The 17,202-nt window shown below is 36.0% G+C and overlaps 2 protein-coding genes and 1 pseudogene across 2 annotated transcripts; 2 read left to right on the top strand and 1 right to left on the bottom strand.

Annotated features, from left to right (window-relative positions):
- The first annotated feature begins 1,257 nt into the window (after positions 1-1,257).
- Positions 1,258-2,205, top strand: LOC127677921 (olfactory receptor 1S1-like). The gene has a single exon (XM_052172857.1). It carries the CDS (start codon positions 1,258-1,260, stop codon positions 2,203-2,205), a length of 948 nt encoding a protein of 315 aa, XP_052028817.1.
- A 10,864-nt stretch (positions 2,206-13,069) lies between these two features.
- On the top strand, positions 13,070-13,715 carry LOC127690033 (COP9 signalosome complex subunit 8-like; annotated as a pseudogene).
- A 2,181-nt stretch (positions 13,716-15,896) lies between these two features.
- On the bottom strand, positions 15,897-16,841 carry LOC127677912 (olfactory receptor 9Q2). Its single transcript, XM_052172854.1, has one exon. The coding sequence runs from the start codon at positions 16,839-16,841 to the stop codon at positions 15,897-15,899; it is 945 nt and encodes a 314-aa protein (XP_052028814.1).
- Between the last annotated feature and the right edge of the window lie 361 nt (positions 16,842-17,202).

Here is a 17,202-nt window from a genome sequence, read left to right as displayed (position 1 = left end):
TGAAGACCTAAGGAGGTAACCTGAGTATAGCCACATCTGGAAGTCCTCTTCAACCTACACAAAGTTCACATTATACCTGTCCTGCAATGAGTGAAAATAGAAGCTATTTCTTCTACTATTCACCTTTCCCCAACCCTCCAATAGTGGGCTAATTATCTTCCAACCTGCAGAAGTGAGGAACAAGCCTGTGCCTTCCAGGTGACATGTGGACTTAAGTTTCTTGGATCACCAAAGAGTGCTGAATCTCTCCTTTTACAACCAATCTTTGGTTACAATTTTTTGAAGTCTTCCTCCTCTAACTTTTGTAGAGCAGAGCACCCACACAACAGTACTTTCTAATAAGGATCTGTAAACTTTAGTTATACCTCTGCAAACACTTCACTTCAAAGACTCTTCAAATCTCCATCTTCTCATGTTTAAAGGAGGACAGTGAAAGTCTTGGGAGGATTTTCTACCTTTTATATTTGTGTTAATATGGGCAGAGTACATATCTGTGTGCAGATGCATGTGTGTTGAATTGGTGCATGTGGAAGCTTAATGTCAACATTGGACATCATTCTTCAGGAGAAATCCAGAGTTTCTTACTGTGGTCTGCAGTTTACTGATTCTGAAAGCCTGGTTAACCAGTAAGCCACACAGATCCTCACACACACACACATACACACACACACATGAATGCACATACACACACATGCACACACACATACACACATGCATACAAGAGAGGAGAGAGAGAGAGAGAAAGAGAGAGATAGAGAAATGGAGGAATGAAAACACCCACTACTGCTATGACTAGGTTTTGTATGGGTGCTAGAAATTAAATTCATATCCACAAGTTTTTCACAGAAAAGGCTTTAACAACTGATCTACCTCCCTAGTTTTTCCTTGTATATTTTAAGTAAATAATTCTATGGTATATTGAATCTGTACAATATGGGTCACATGTCTGTTTTCTTAGTTTAGAGATGTAAATTTTTAGAGCCATCTACAGAATTATGCTACAGTACATGCTCACTGAGAAGAATTTATTATCTCTGTATTGTTAAGGAATTTTCATAGTCACTGCACTGCTAAGATAATTCTTTAGCAAGTAGCCCTTCTACTTAAACATAGAAGACTTTTCTCCTTCAGCCTCAAAGAAGAGCAACCCATAAAATTGCTGCAGAAAGATAATAATATTCAGGGGTTGCTCTTTTGTTTTGTTTTGTTTTAGAGGGTATGAAGAGCTTGTGTTTTTTTCTTCAGATTAGAAGAAATATGACTCAAGGAAACCAAACCACCATCTCTGAATTCATCCTTCTGGGTCTCTCCAACCAGGCTGAGAAGCAAAAACTCATCTTTGTGATTTTCTTGGGTATGTACCTGGTCACCGTGGTTGGAAACAGTCTCATCATTCTGGCCATTGGCTTGGATATGCATCTTCATACTCCCATGTATCTTTTCCTTGCCAACCTATCTCTTGCTAATATTTCCTCCTCTTCAACCTCTGTCCCAAAAATGCTGATGAATATTCAGACTAAGAGTCAATCTATCTCCTATGAGGGCTGCATTACACAGATGTACTTTTCTATTGTGTTTGTTGTCATTGACAATTTTCTTTTGGGGGTAATGGCTTATGATAGATATGTAGCTATCTGCCATCCTCTGAATTATACAAACATCATGCACCCCAGGTTTTGTCTTTTTCTCTCTGTCTGTCCATGGGCTCTAAGCAATGTTGTTGCCCTGACACATACTCTTCTGGCCAATCAATTGATTTTTTGCAACCATAACACCATCCAACACTTCTTCTGTGACTTGGCCCCACTGATCAAACTTTCTTGCTCAGATGCAATGATCAATGAACTTGTAAAATTTATTGTGGGGTTATCAGTCATCACCTTTCCCTTTGCCCTCATTCTCTTCTCCTATGTCTGCATCATCAGGGATGTACTGAAAATTTCATCCACAGAAGGAAAGTGGAAAGCCTTCTCTACCTGTGGCTCTCACCTGACAATTGTATTCCTCTTCTATGGTACCATTGTAGGGGTTTACTTTTTCCCTTCATCCACTCACCCTGAGGACACAGACAAGATTGGTGCAGTACTCTTCACAGTAGTGACACCCATGTTAAACCCTTTCATCTATAGCCTGAGAAATAAAGACATGAAAGGTGCCTTTAGGAAGCTCATCAATAAAAGTCATTTCCTCCTTTTGATGTCATGATTGTCTGAGTTTAATTTAAATAGCTAGATGATTTTGTCAAACATTTGTAGAATAGTTTTGATGATCTTCTAAATTTCAGTGAAGTATTTTGTATATGTCCAGTTGTTTACTTCTTTCACCTCTGAGTGATAAGTGCTTTTACACATTGTTCTGATATGGAAATAAGATGCATTATCTCAATGGTAAATAACAAAAACATAAAATTGACTACATTGTATACTACTGTAAACCTTGGTTTAAATTATTTATGATTTAATTTGCTGACTTACATTGCAAGTTTCATACCTACAGGTTCATCTTTGTAATAGCATACTAGTTCCAGAGCTGAGATATCCATGGTTAGGAGAAGATATGAATAAAGTCAGTTGATTATAGAGGGTAGAAAATCTGGGAAGAGTTGGGGACAAGGAAAAAAATATTATTAAACTATATTGGATAAAAAAATTAAAAACTAAAAATAAGTATATAAATTTAAAAAAAACAGTGTGTTTTAACCACATCAAATGAAAGACATTATGGGTCAGGATTGTTAAGAAATTCCTGATCCCTGCTAGTCATATACCTACTTTAGACGATTTACTTTTAGTATAGATACTCTCAGCAAAAATAGGTTTCTCATCAACTAGGTTTCTCATCAAGTAAAATTAATTAAAGTAAGGCTTTGATCAAAATTCAAACTGTTAAACATTTATTAGGCTGGAAAATATTTCAAATAAAATTTTATTATTATCTTCCAAACCTCACGGGGATCAACATTCAACCTCTCTAAAACCGAGGTACATGTATTTGAAGCTCTAGGAAATGAGCTTAAATTGATTTATGTCTATGTGGTTCTGGCATACTATTCTAAATATTCTGACTTAAAGAGTGTGTATAATTTTAAATACTATGGCTCATTCACAGTTAGTTCTAAGAAGACCAGTAATATAGTTGTGTATAAGTTTCAAGTTTCTCTAAGAATGTACAATTGAAAGAAGGTGTTACAAATTCCCATGATAACCTTCATAAATTCTCATAGTAAAAAGACTTGGATTTGTGTTTAATTATTTTTACTTTCCTGAATCATTCTTCAACTTGCTATTTTCAACAAATCTCCATGAACAACATTCTATTTGCCAGTGTCTAGATGTCTTCCAAAAGACTAAAGGAATAAGTAGCATAAAGTCTCATTGTGTTTCCAAACCAAACAGTAAAAGTACATGTAATTTTACATATGTTTTACATCAATAAGCAAAGGCAATATTGGTCTATCACTAAAGTAATTAATTACAAAGTACAAATAAAGTGTCTGTGAAGTTTACACTTGATCTGATTCCTAGTCTATTGTGCTAGATGTGATGAGTAAAAACAATATGTTTTGTAAACACATAACTAATAGACTTTGTTATCTAACTATAATAGCACCAATTTAAAATAAGTTACCTGTCAAAATATTACAGAACAATTTCATTATGGAAAGGAATGATCTCTAAAACTGAATGAGTAAAATGCCAGCAATACTTATTTTCATTAAACAAAACATTTTAAGTGCCTTAATGTGAATCAACAAAAGGAGGAAATTTTATGTTCTTGGCTTTTATATAACAATGCATGAAACAAATCATAAACATGTACATTTACTAATTAATTAAATTACCGGTAAAAATGTGGTAATGCAGTTTGTAGCCAAATGAAATGTAGGATGAGTGATTAGATAATAGATACCGTGACATTTTAGGTAAGGTGCTTCAGGAGATAAGAAATTGCCTGTCTGAGTTTTTGAAGCAACAAATGAATAAAACAAGGAAGTAAACCAGGAGAAAGTATGGGAAAAGAATACAAAGAAAGGAAGGAATGAATTGAATGTGGTTACATAAGAATAGTTTTGTGATACCCAAAGAACAGGATGGGCAAGAAGAGAGTGAGTAAGGAGAGGGGAAGTAAATAAAAAATATATCGAATGAAATAATAATAATAATAATAAAATGACCTCCATAGACACAGTCATCTGGATGCTCAGCGCCCAGTAGGTGGCGCTGTTTAGAAAAAAGAGAGAGAGAGAGAGAGAGAGAGAGAGAGAGAGAGAGAGAGAGAGAGAGAGAGAGAGAGAGAGAGAGAGAGGGAGAGAATGATCCATGTTCAGCTTTATTTTGGCTATAGCAAAGATTTTATTATATTCAAACATCTTGCCCTGTTTTCTGAGGAACCTCCAGAATGATTTCCAAACTGGTTGCACCATCTTGCAATCCCACCAGCAGTGGAGGAGTGTTCCTTTTTCTCTACATCCTCTCCAACACCTGCTGTTTCCTGAGTTTTTGACCTTAGCCATTCTGACTGGTGTGAGGTGAAATCTCAGGCATGCTTTGATTTGCATTTCCCTAATGACTAATGATGTTGAACATTTCTTAAGGTGTTTCTCAGCCCTCTGAAGTTCTTCATGTGAAAATTCTTTGTTTAGCTCTGTACCCCACTTTTTAATGGGGTTATTTGGTTCTCTGGGTTCTACCTTCTTGAGTTCTTTGTATATATTAGATATTAGTCCTCTGTCAGATTTAGGGTTAGTGAAGTTCCTTTCCCAATCTGTTGGTTGACGTTTTGTCCTTTTGACAGTGTCCGTTGCCTTACAGCAACTTTGTAGTTTTATAAGGTCCCATTTGTCAATTCTTGATCTTAGAGCATAAGCTATTGGTGTTCTATTCAGGAACTTTTCCCCTGTGACCATGTCCTCAAGGGTCTTCCCCAGTTTCTTTTCTATTAGTTTCAGTGTGTCAGGTTTTATGTGCAGGTCCTTGATCCATTTGGAGTTGAGCTTAGTACAAGGAGATGATTAATTCGCATTCTTCTGCTTGCTGACCTCCAATTGAACCAGCACCATTTGTTGAAAAGACTATCTTTTTTCCACTGGATGCTTTCAGCTCCTTGGTCGAAGATCAAGTGGCCATAGGTGTGTTGGTTTTTCTGGGTCTTCAATCCTATTCCATTGATCCGCTTTTTCAGGCCATGAGAGTAAGTGAAATTACTCACAGAGTGACTATAAGGAGCATGACAAAGGTCCAAAGACCCTAACATTTATAAACAAAATAAAGAGTCTTAAAAACCTGAGTGAGGCAGGCAGTGAGTTTAAGGCCTCTTTGGGCTTCCCAGTGAGACAGAAAAATGATGTACACAGAAAAACAAGGGAAATGTATTATTTTTCTTGGATAAAAATGGGGACGACAGCTTCAAAGTCCACAAAAGCCAAACAAGATTTTTGAAATCAACCATTAGCTGACTGGAAAAATTCCTACAGTTAGTTTGCATGGAGACATAAAATACTATACAGGCTACTCAGGGAGAAAATGAACTGATGGATATTTCCAGGATTGTATCATGCATACTACAATATTAACAAGCCAACAAGACTTGCCTAATGAGGCAATAATGGAATAAATGTTATGAAGATAACCAACTGCTTTCTGGCAAAATATGAAGCTTGATTCACAGGAGAGATTTCATAGGAAGCACGGTAATTCTGGAGAAAAAAATCCAATTATGGGAAAGATCATAGGTGCTATAGAGAATGGAATATTCTGTTATTGTTTTGTTGACTTGTCATGTTGCCACATACCTTCTCAAAATTTATTTTATATACTGTGCTGTGCTCTAAGCCTTGGTCAGCCTTGGTCAACTGCCTTTTGGTAGTTGCTAGAGGTAACACAGAGAATCAACACTGATCAAAGTGCTGAAAATAAATAAATCATGTTCAGCTCATCCTGAGTCCATCTAATTGTGCTTCACACCACCCAAGGCATAGAGAAAGTGTGAATAAGAGGAAAAGAGCTGTGAAATTCTATTTCTTCTCATGGTATGACTATTACACACATGAATTTCCTGCACCTATAATTACCTACACAAAATATTACATCCACAAAATCAAGCCAGTCAGAATTCCAGTATGGATCAAGAAGTATCTTTCAAGGCACTATTCTTGGAAATGGAGCTATTGATACTTTATATCTGCAGAAGGACTCTCTCCTTTGGTGATGTGACCAGCAGGTAGTTTGCTCATTGCTTAGTGCATGGAAACACACCTATGGGCATATGGATAGCACTAATTTGATTAGGCAGGGTATTAATAGCAAATAAATAAAAAGAAGACATGAAGCTGGAAGAGAAATCAAAGTTGGTAGGATACAAAGGAAGATCAAAATACATTATATAAATGTGCACAACTTTCAAATGGTAAAAAAAAATAGTTTTAAAATGAAGTGAAACTTTTGATTTGCTAGTTTATCACCTGTCTGACAAAAAGTTCTCTATTTCCATATTGAAATCAAGTAAAATTACACCAGAATAGGTTTTGGAAAAGATATTCACCAACCTCTCATATTTTTTCCCTCTAACTTCCTTCCACCTGCTTATGTCTCTGTATTTTAATTCACACACGCACACAATGTATCATAATCACAACCGACAACAATTATCTCATTCAAACTCTCCCACTCTCCAACATATTTTCATCCAAATTGTATGCACTTTTTAATAGTCTTTAAATACTTCTAGTGATGCTCATATGCACATGAGTGTTGGGTGATCTAATGGAGCAAAGGCACTGCCCAATGTAAAGAGACTCTTTATCCCTTAGCAGCCTTTAATTGCAAATGCATCCTCATCTGGAAATGAGGCCTCCATAGCCCTTCCTCTTTCTTTTTTTTTTTTATTTGATGTATTCTTTATTTACATTTCAAATGATTTCCCCTTTTCTGGGTCCCCACTCCCCACAAGTCCCATAAGACCTCTTCCTTCCCCATGTTCCTCCATCTACTCCATCCCACTTCCCTGTTCTGGAATTCCCCTATACTGTTGCACCAAGTCTTTCCAGAACCAGGGGCCACTCCTCCATTCTTTTTTGACATCATTTAATATGTGGATTATGTCTTGGGCATTCAAAGTTTCTAGGCTAATATCCACTTATCAGTGAATGCATACCATGATTCATCTTTTGAGATGGGTTACCTCACTTAGTATGATGTTCTCCAGCTCCATCCATTTGTCTAAGAATTTCATGAATTCATTGTTTCTAATGGCTGCATAGTACTCCATTGTGTAAGTATACCACATTTTTAAAAATCCATTCCTCCATTGAGGGACACCTGGGTTCTTCCCAGCGTCTGTCTACTACAAATAGGGCTGCTATGAACATACTGGAGCATGTGTCCTTATTGCATGCTGGGTAATCCTCTGGGTATATGCCCAGGAGTGGTATAGCAGGGTCCTCCAGAAGTGATGTGCCCAGTTTTCTGAGGAACCTCCAGACTGATTTCCACCATCTTACAATCCCACTAGCAGTGGAGGAGTGTTCCTCTTTCTCCACATCCTCACCAGCACCTGCTGTCTCCCGAGTTTTTGACCTTAGCCATTCTGACTATTGTGAGGTGAAATCTCAGGCATGCTTTGATTTTCATTTCCCTAATTATTAATGATGTTGAACATTTCTTAAGGTGTTTCTCAGCCCTCTGAAGTTCTTCATGTGAAAATTCTTTGTTTAGCTCTGTACCCCACTTTTTAATGGGGTTATTTGGTTCTCTGGGTTTTACCTTCTTGAGTTCTTTGTATATATTAGATATTAGCCCTCTGTCAGATTTAGGGTTAGTGAAGTTCCTTTCCCAATCTGTTGGTTGACGTTTTGTCCTTTTAACAGTGTCCTTTGCCTTACAGCAACTTTGTAGTTTTATGAGGTCCCATTTGTCAATTCTTGATCTTAGAGCATAAGCTATTGGTGTTCTATTCAGGAACTTTTCCCCTGTGACCATGTCCTCAAAGGTCTTCCCCAGTTTCTATTCTATAAGTTTCAGTGTGTCAGGTTTTATGTGGAGGTCCTTGATCCATTTGGAATTGAGCTTAGCACAAGGAGATAAGAATGGATCGATTTGCATTCTCCTGCATGCTGACCTCCAATTGAACCAACACCATTTGTTGAAAAGACTATCTTTTTTCCACTGGATGCTTTCAGCTCCTTTGTCAAAGATTAAGAGACCGTAAGTGTGTGGGTTCATTTCTGGGTCTTCAATACTATTCCATTGATCTGCTTGCCTGACACTGTACCAATACCATGCAGTTTTTATCACTATTGCTCTGTAGTAAGGTTTGAGGTCTGGGATACTGAATCCCCCTGAAGTTCTTTTACTGTTGAGAATAGTTTTAGCTATCCTGGGTTTTTTGTTATTCCAGATGAATTTGAGAATTGCTCTTTCTAGCTCTATGAAGAACTGGGTTGGGATTTTGATGGGGATTGCATTGAATCTGTATATTGCCTTTAGCAAGATCGCCATTTTAACCATATTAATCCTGCCAATCCACGAGCATTGAAGATTTTTTCCTATTTCTGAGATCTTCTTTGATTTTCTTCTTCAGAGATCTGAAGTTCTTGTCATATAAGTCTTTCACTTGTTTGGTTAGAGTCACCCCAAGATACTTTATGTTGTTTGTGGCTATTGTGAAGGGTGCCCTTTCCCTAATTTCTTTCTCAGTCTGCTTATCCTTTGAGTATATAAAGGCTATTGATTTGCCTGAGTTGATTTTGTAGCCAGCCACTTTGCTGAAGTTGTTTCTCAGCTGTAGGAGTTCTCTAGTAGAGTTTTTTGGGACACTTAAGTATACTATCATATCATCTGCAAATAGTGAGTGTTTGACTTCTTCCTTTCTAATTTGTATCATTTGACCTCCTTATGTTGTCTAATTGCTCTAGCTAGGACTTCAAGAACTCTACTGAAAAGATATGGAAAGGGGGTAACCTTGTCTAGTCCCTGATTTTAGTGGGATTGCTTCAAGTTTCTCTCCATTTAGTTTGATGTTGGCTACCGGTTTACTGTATATTGCTTTTACTATGTTTAGATAAGGGCCTTGAATTCCTGTCCTTTACAAGACTTTTAGCATGAAAAGATGCTGAATTTTAACTAACCAAAGGGCACAGAGAAACTATCCAAATTAACAAAATTAGAAATGAAAAAGGAGAGATTACAACAGAAACTGAGTAAATTAAAAAAAAATCATCAGATCCTACTACAAAAGCCTATCCTCAACACAACTGGAGAATCTGGAGGAAATGGACAATTTTTTAGATACCAAATACCAAAATTAAACCAGGATCAAATAGATCATCTAAACAGACCCATTACCCCTAAAGAAATAGAAGGGGTCATAGAAAGCCTTCCGACCAAAAAAAGCACAGGACCAGATGGTTTCAGTGCAGAATTCTATCAGACCTTCAAAGAAGACTTAACACCAATACTCTTCAAACTTTTCCACCAAATAGAAACAGATGGAACACTACCCAACTCCTTCTATGAAGCCACAATTACGCTGATACCAAAACCACACAAAGATCCCACTAAGAAAGAGAATTTCAGGCCAATTTCCCTTATGAATATTGATGCAAAAATACTCAATAAAATTCTTTCCCACTGAATCCAAGAACACATCAAAACGATCATCCACCAGGATCAAGTAGGCTTCATCCCAGGGATGCAGGGATGGTTCAATACAAGGAAATCCATCAATGCTATCCACTACATAAACAAAGTCAAAGAAAGAAAACCACATGATCATTTCATTGAATGCTGAAAAAGCATTTGACAAAATTCAGCATCCTTTCATGCCCTTCCTCTTTCTATGAAGGAAATCTTTACCAATTTGACCTTGTGCAGATCTTGCAGAGGTATCTACATTTGCTGTGAATGAGTTTATTTAATAGGCATGCCATGTCCAGAAGACAGCATTTCATAGCATTGCTTCTCGTTCTCTAGCTGTAAAATTATTTCCAAATCTTCCTCAAGGATATCCCATGGCACGTGGTGAAGGAGCTGATATCAGAGTATAAAACTACCTAAATAAACATAGACAGATAAGGAAATATAGACAATTTGGACTGTAATATGCTTGTCAGCCTTAAATTAAAAAAGAAACTGTTCATATACAACATGAATAAAATGATAGTATTATATAATGTGAAATAAGGAAGTCACAAAAAGACAAATGTGATTATATAAGTATCTAAAATAAACCACAAAAGCACAAAAATAAAATAGTGGTTTCTAGGTCATGAGATACAGGTAAAATTAAGAATTGATGTGCACATTGTTTTAAATACACAAGTTCAAGAAATTCTACTTACCCATTGGTCAACATCCTGCGAATAGTTAACAATAGTGCAACATAGTTTTCAAGATTAAGATTGTGTTCTCATCATTATTTAAAAAACAAAATCTAACTATGCCATGTGTTGAAGAATTATCAGATTGAACTGAATACTCATGACCTGCTGTCATTGTTAGGTAGATTTTTAAAGTGATACAACTAGTTTAGAAAATAATTCAGGGATTTTCTAAAATATAAAATATATATCTACTTTATAAGCCAGACATTTCATGCTAGGTGTTGATCTAACAGAACTTAAAATATATATCTTTTCAAGAATCTCTACAGATGTTTGTTGCAGCTTTATTTATAAAAGTAAAAACTACAACAATATCCACAAACAAAATGCATGAGCAAATACAGTATGTTGTATCCATGGTATATAGCAATGTTCAACCATTAGAACTGACCTAGTAATATATTCCAAAACACTAATTATTTTTAAAATCTTGTAATGTAAAAGAAAACATGTATCATTTCATGATTTATTTTCAAATTTATATAAAGTTCTAAGAAATGTACTAATAAAACATGACAAAAAGCTGAACAGTGGTTCTTTTGGATGGGGTGAGGAAGTGGTAAGAAACAGCATGTGAAAGGATAAAGAGTATAAAGACACTTTGAGGAGACAAATTACATATACATATATATTGCACACACACACACACATACACACACATATCTGAATTATCATAATATTTTCCTGAGTATATTTATGTGGCAATTTTTGAATTAAATAGTTTAAATTTGTGGATATTATGGTATATGAAATGAACTTCAATAAAGCAATTATAAAATCAGAATACAATTATGATAGTACAAAAATAAATCCTGAGATATACATAATTCAACATTTTAAAATGTTGTAAACTAGTGAGGAATAACAATAACTAGTATTTGCCAGAAAACCCGGAGTGGTTTAAGTGGTTATTTAGAATGTTAGAGAAAAAATATAACTAGAGTTAAAGCATCATTTATAAATCTTGGACCTCAAAATTGTGACAGATGTGTGGGACATATAACAGGAAGTCCCACAGTAGAAAGTCTACAGTAGGAGCATGTGTGTTTTCTGGATTATTTCAAAGAAGCTCAGATGTGGCCATCCAGATTCAGTGTCATCATACTCAACATAATGGTGAACATGGGAGTGACATGATACATTTTTCTCCTTTTGTATTGAAATAGACACTTCTATGTTTATATATAAATGTGTACAAACTTTTTACATTTTCCTGATTTAAACACCACTGTACTTCATGGTGAAAATAGTAGTTAAATGCACTTAATTCTCCAGGACTCAAAAAAAAAAAAAAAAAAAAAAAAAAAAAAAAAAAAAAAAAAAAAACAAGATCTAAAGATCAGACTATGTGGGTGACTACTTAGTAGCACAATGTTTATTAGCTGTTTATGGAGGAAGGTTTGATCAAGGAAGTAGTTGAAAAGAAATTTGGAAAATAGTAGCTCATCCAAGGCAACTCTGCTTTCTCAAAGAAAACAAACATTCCCTTAGATCTTGCATATGAATATATAAGAAAGACCAGATAAATTCTGTAATTAATATTTTGTCACATTTATAAGGCACCTTAAAGTACCTCAATAAACTTCTATCAAGCACTGAAATCAAGAGTACAGTTAAAATTCAGATGCCACTAAAGAAAACTACAAAACTGAGGCATTGGAGGAAAACAATATATAGTGCATGAAGTGTCAAAATAAATGAAAAGAGACTCTGAAGTCCTGACATCAGAACCTTTTTTCTCTGTAACTTTCTTGCTACTCAACTTCTAATAGTCACACCACACCACCTTTCTGGGCCTTAGTTTCTTCTTTGCTTTGAGGGCCCTCTTTTCCTTTGCTAAATTAAATTTAAAAAATTGATTTTAATTGATTTAAATTATGATTAAATTAATTAAATTGATTTTAATTATGATTTTTTTCAGGGGAGTAAAATGAGTGACTGATGCAAAGCTTTTGAGCTAGTACCCAACATATGGTAAAGACACATTATCTCAAGAGTTGTTAAATAATTTTTGGTGAGCTTCTGACATCTGTTGGAAATATCTTCAACCAAAGTGAATCTGGGTCAGGGAGAAACGGTCCCAAATAGTTCCAAAATAAAGAGACAAACTGATATCTCTTCTCATGACTCTTGATTATGATTAAGAACATGGATAATCACTATAATAACCTATTCAAAGAGGTTGAACTTATTAGGAGCTTTCCCACTTCACATGGGTTCCAAATAATCTTATGGCTAAATGAGACACACATATACATTTATTCCTCCATACATACATACAAATGTACATACATATATACATGCATGCATACATACATGCATACATACATACAAACATACATACAATCATGGATAGGATACACTATGTGAGGTCACTGTACCCCAGTCCACAGTATCATGTGTGTAAAAACCTAGCAAAAGCAGATGCATGTACTCTGGTATGTGCCATCAGTGCAATTTCCCCCTCATTCTCTCTGAGTATTCATAGCCACCAAACACTCACCTAATCAAGTTGATCTATGTCCTTACTGTAAACGTTCATAGCAATTTGAAGCTGCTGTTTATTTCACACAATATAACTTTCTCACATTTTCAGATACACACACACACAAATACATACACTAAAATATGAACCTTTGGGGGCTATAAATAGAAGTACTTGGTCAGTCAGTGATGAGGGCAATGGGAAAGATGATTGTGGTAGTGATAGTAGACAGTTTCAGAAAGCTGCTGTATCAGTCTGAGTACCACAAGCTTGAGGCTCCAGGAGGAACTGCCACACCACCAATGTATATATAATCAGCTTCTAACTTTGTATTTACTCCAGAATGACAAGACTAATACAAGCTATCTTTGGAAGAGTATACTGCCTGCCATAAAGTCTGCAAATTCTGGACTTGGACAAATTTGGTCAGTAGGACAGCAAGTCTATCAAAGAGATTTAACCAGGATCAATACCACCATCAATGCCCACCAGTGGTTGGAGACTGTACAGCTAATTATGGAAGCCCTTGGAGATGCGATGAGGAAATAGGTCTTTGTCCTGACATCTCACGATTGATTATAACTCCATAATCATAGATGATATCACTGTCTTTGCCAGGCTTAATGTGGAAGAGTCTGTGAAAGCTGAGTTGAAATAAGGATGGCAGGCTGACTCCAACATAAGAATGGTTCTTTCTAGGAATCAGCCTCAGGATCCCTGGATGTTTCTTTGAACATGTTTATTCTATCAGAGCCTAGGCCAGTTCTGCTAATCCCCAATGATGAGGTACATTGTACAGTTTTCTCTTCAGAGACTGTTGAGTATCCTTGGTGCAGTTGTCATTTGTATTGATCAATTTGGTTCAAATCATCAGTAGTATCAGCTAGTTTCTGTCAATAACTGGATGCCTAACACAAGTAGCAAAGTGGGCACTGTGACAAACGCCATACTCCTGGGTACCACTGGCCTCTAGCTGAGGTGATGTGCTTGGGATTTAAGGTTAACTGCCAAACCCACAATGTCACTTACTCTCTGTAATGTGCTCTGTTTTCCCACTCCCAAAAAAAAGGAGTCAGTGACATAGAATCAGGAAATGCCGAGGTGTAGTGAAATATTTCCTTGTGGGAAGCTTGCCAATGCTACATTTTTCCATATGTGCAATATCCACGATATGAGGAGGACAGCCTGCAGTGAGGAAGCATATTACATGTTTGTGTGAAACTACTTTAAGTTCTGATGTCTCTCTTTAGAAGAAGGGAAGGAGTGCAGGGTGAGTTCAAGGAAGATTGTGAGCTGAAGGATGGACATACAGTTCTTTTGCTGTGCATCCCAATCTTGTATAAAAATTGCAAGTGCAGAGTGCATATATTTTTGTTCTTTTATGAAAGCCCCTGAAGATCTCAAGTGGTAATTGTATCTTCAGGTTAAAACATCCCTGGTTCATTTATTTGATAAATACTTAAATAAATTCATAAACTGCTTAATCTAAAGCAATTTCTAGAAATTTCATATCTTGGTCTTACCATAGGCACATTATAAGGTTTCACTTGCATCAAAATTATATTTGTTTAATTAAATATCTTTTGTTCTTTTTATTATTTTTGAATTTGACACATACCTATAATGTGTTTAGATCAAATCCACTCTGTTTTTAATCTGGTCCTTCCCGTAGAATTTCTTCATTAAAATGAAACTATCTCACCTCTGATAGTTACATAACTTATTTTCATTGATTTTATTGATCCTTTTAAATCATTTTAGTAATGCAAGTTTCAAAACTAAAAAGAAAAATAGGGCTTTGGACTGTCTTCTATCACTATAAGTTAAACTTTTACTTTTCTTCACCAGATAAAAGGGGAAAAGACAAGTAAAATAACGATAAATTCCAGGCTGTATGATTTAGTTGAGGCAATAGATCATAGATAGAGGAAGTAGCAAGAGAACTTAAGAGCTCAACACCTGGTTGACTTGAAGCTCTACTCTTACACTTGCCCTGACCTGGATAAATTATTTAAGTGTCACGTGGTGTGTGTGTGTGTGTGTGTGTGTGTGTGTTTGCATTTGTGTGTGTACACTTCTGTGTGTGTACACACATAATGTGTGTCTGTGTGTCAGTGTATCTGTGTACAGTTATATAGTTACATAGTTATATATTTACATTGTAATATAGTAAAATAGTTATATATTTACATCTAGAGCAATAATATTGTAGCATACCTCAAAAAGACAGCTAAAAATTTAAAATAAAAAAATTAGGACAGACTGTTGTAATTTCTGTAAATTTATAACACTTACAAAAGCATTAGCTACTAGTTCTCTTTCACCTCCTCCTCCTCTCCTCCTCCTCCTCCTACTACTACTACTACTACTTTAATTTCACTATGATCATTCAAAAACTACAAAACAAGAAAGCACAGAACTTTAAAATTCTTAATGATAAACCTTGGAGATTTCTTCTGAAACAGAGTGCCTGTATGTACAGATAGTTTTGTGATTGTTCTCAAATATTTTTGCCTAGTCATCATGTACTTATTGTGTCAAGAAATCTAATGCATTCAGTAAACAATAGTGAAATACATAGCCATAGTGTGGGCCCACTCATATAGTGGAACCTCAAAAATATAATTCTATCAAATGAATTAATCTACTCAGGTGTTAGGAAACTTAAGTGCTGATAATGTTGAAAAACAATGATCAACATTGATACCTTAGAATAATTCATTCATATAATAAATTTGTACCAAAATAGTTTTTGTTTTTGATGATTTATTTGTTATGCACAGGGAATAATAAAAAATTATGTCCTCATATCATCTATTGTCCAATTGTGAATATAAGTCAATATCACACACATAAAACATTCTTATAATTCAAATGATGACAAGAAGTACATAAAATAATAGGTCAGAAAGTAATGCTGGGATATTTCATTCCAACTTTGAGACCAGAAAATCCCTTGAAAATGAATGATTTTTAAGAAAAACTAAAACAAATGTAGAAATAAAGGAAAGATGTTGCTTGATAAAAGAATAACTATGGTGCCCTGGAAATCTTTGTTCTTCTCAGAGATTTCATAACAGCCTCTTTTACCTCTTTATTCCTCAGGCTATAGATGACTGGATTCAGTAATGGTGTCACCACTGTATACAACACAGACACAACTCTGTCCCTCTCTGAAAACTGGTCTGTATTATCTCTCAAATACATGAAGATAAGAGTACCAAAGAAGAGAGCTACAGCAGTGAGGTGGGAGGTGCAGGTAGAGAAAGTTTTGGCTCGGCCTCCAGCTGAGCGAATCTGCATGATGGCCACAATGATAAACAGATAGGACACAGAGATCACCACAATGCAAGCAGGCATGACAAAAATGGCAAAGAAAATTATCACCACCTCCTGGATGTAGCTGTCCCCACATACAAGTTTTAACAGTGGGGGGAGGTCACAGAATATGAAATTGATCTCATTGTTTCCACAGAAGGAGAGAGTGAAGGCTGTAACAGTCCGAATAAAACCACTGGAAAAACCAGCCACATATGCCCCAGTTACCAAACCTACACGGGCCTTCTCGGTCATGATGGTGACATAAAGCAATGGTTGGCATACAGCCACATAGCGGTCATAGGCCATGATTGCCAAGAGATAGCAGTCAATGGAAGCAAAGAAGGTAAAGAGGAAGAATTGAACTGCACAGCGAAGTAGAGAAATCGTTGATCCATGTTCCCACAGCACAGCCAGCATCTGAGGGATGATGACAGAGGAGTAGCAGATGTCCACAAAGGAAAGGTGGCTGAGAAAGAAGTACATTGGTGTTTGAAGTCGACGGTTCTTCTGGATTAGAATAATCATTCCTGTATTTCCCAACAGAGTGGAGAGGTAAAAACTCAAAAATAAAAGGAAGAGAGGGAGCCCCCACTCAGGATGTTCAGTGAATGCCGTCAGAAAGAACTCAGTCACGAAGGTGTAATTCCTGCCAGCCATTCATCTAGGAGTTTACCTGTGAAAGCTAAGACAAGATGGAAAGAAGAGAACCTCACAATAGAAGAATAAGTCATTTCAAGTAATAAAGTATCAATTAAGTCTCTGATAAGTCTTTTGATACAACAAAGTTTGCAAACTAAAGAAAAATTAGAGAAATGCAGATCTCACTCTAACATAAAATGTGATGGGTACTTTTATTACAGTAGGCATGGAGAGTAAGTGGTCCTTGAACTGACAACCCATGTCTAATACAACTGCTCTCCAGTTAGCTAAATGATGTTATATGGAACACTGAATCTTTCTTAACCTTAATTTCTCCTGTCAGAAGAGGCTAATCTACATATGTGCTTATGAAATGATA

The sequence above is a fragment of the Apodemus sylvaticus genome, chromosome 1, assembly GCF_947179515.1.
Source record: "Apodemus sylvaticus chromosome 1, mApoSyl1.1, whole genome shotgun sequence".
Taxonomy (NCBI): domain Eukaryota; kingdom Metazoa; phylum Chordata; class Mammalia; order Rodentia; family Muridae; genus Apodemus; species Apodemus sylvaticus.
The sequence above is the reverse complement of the archived record's forward strand: the minus strand, read 5'-3'. Positions and strand labels throughout refer to the sequence as shown.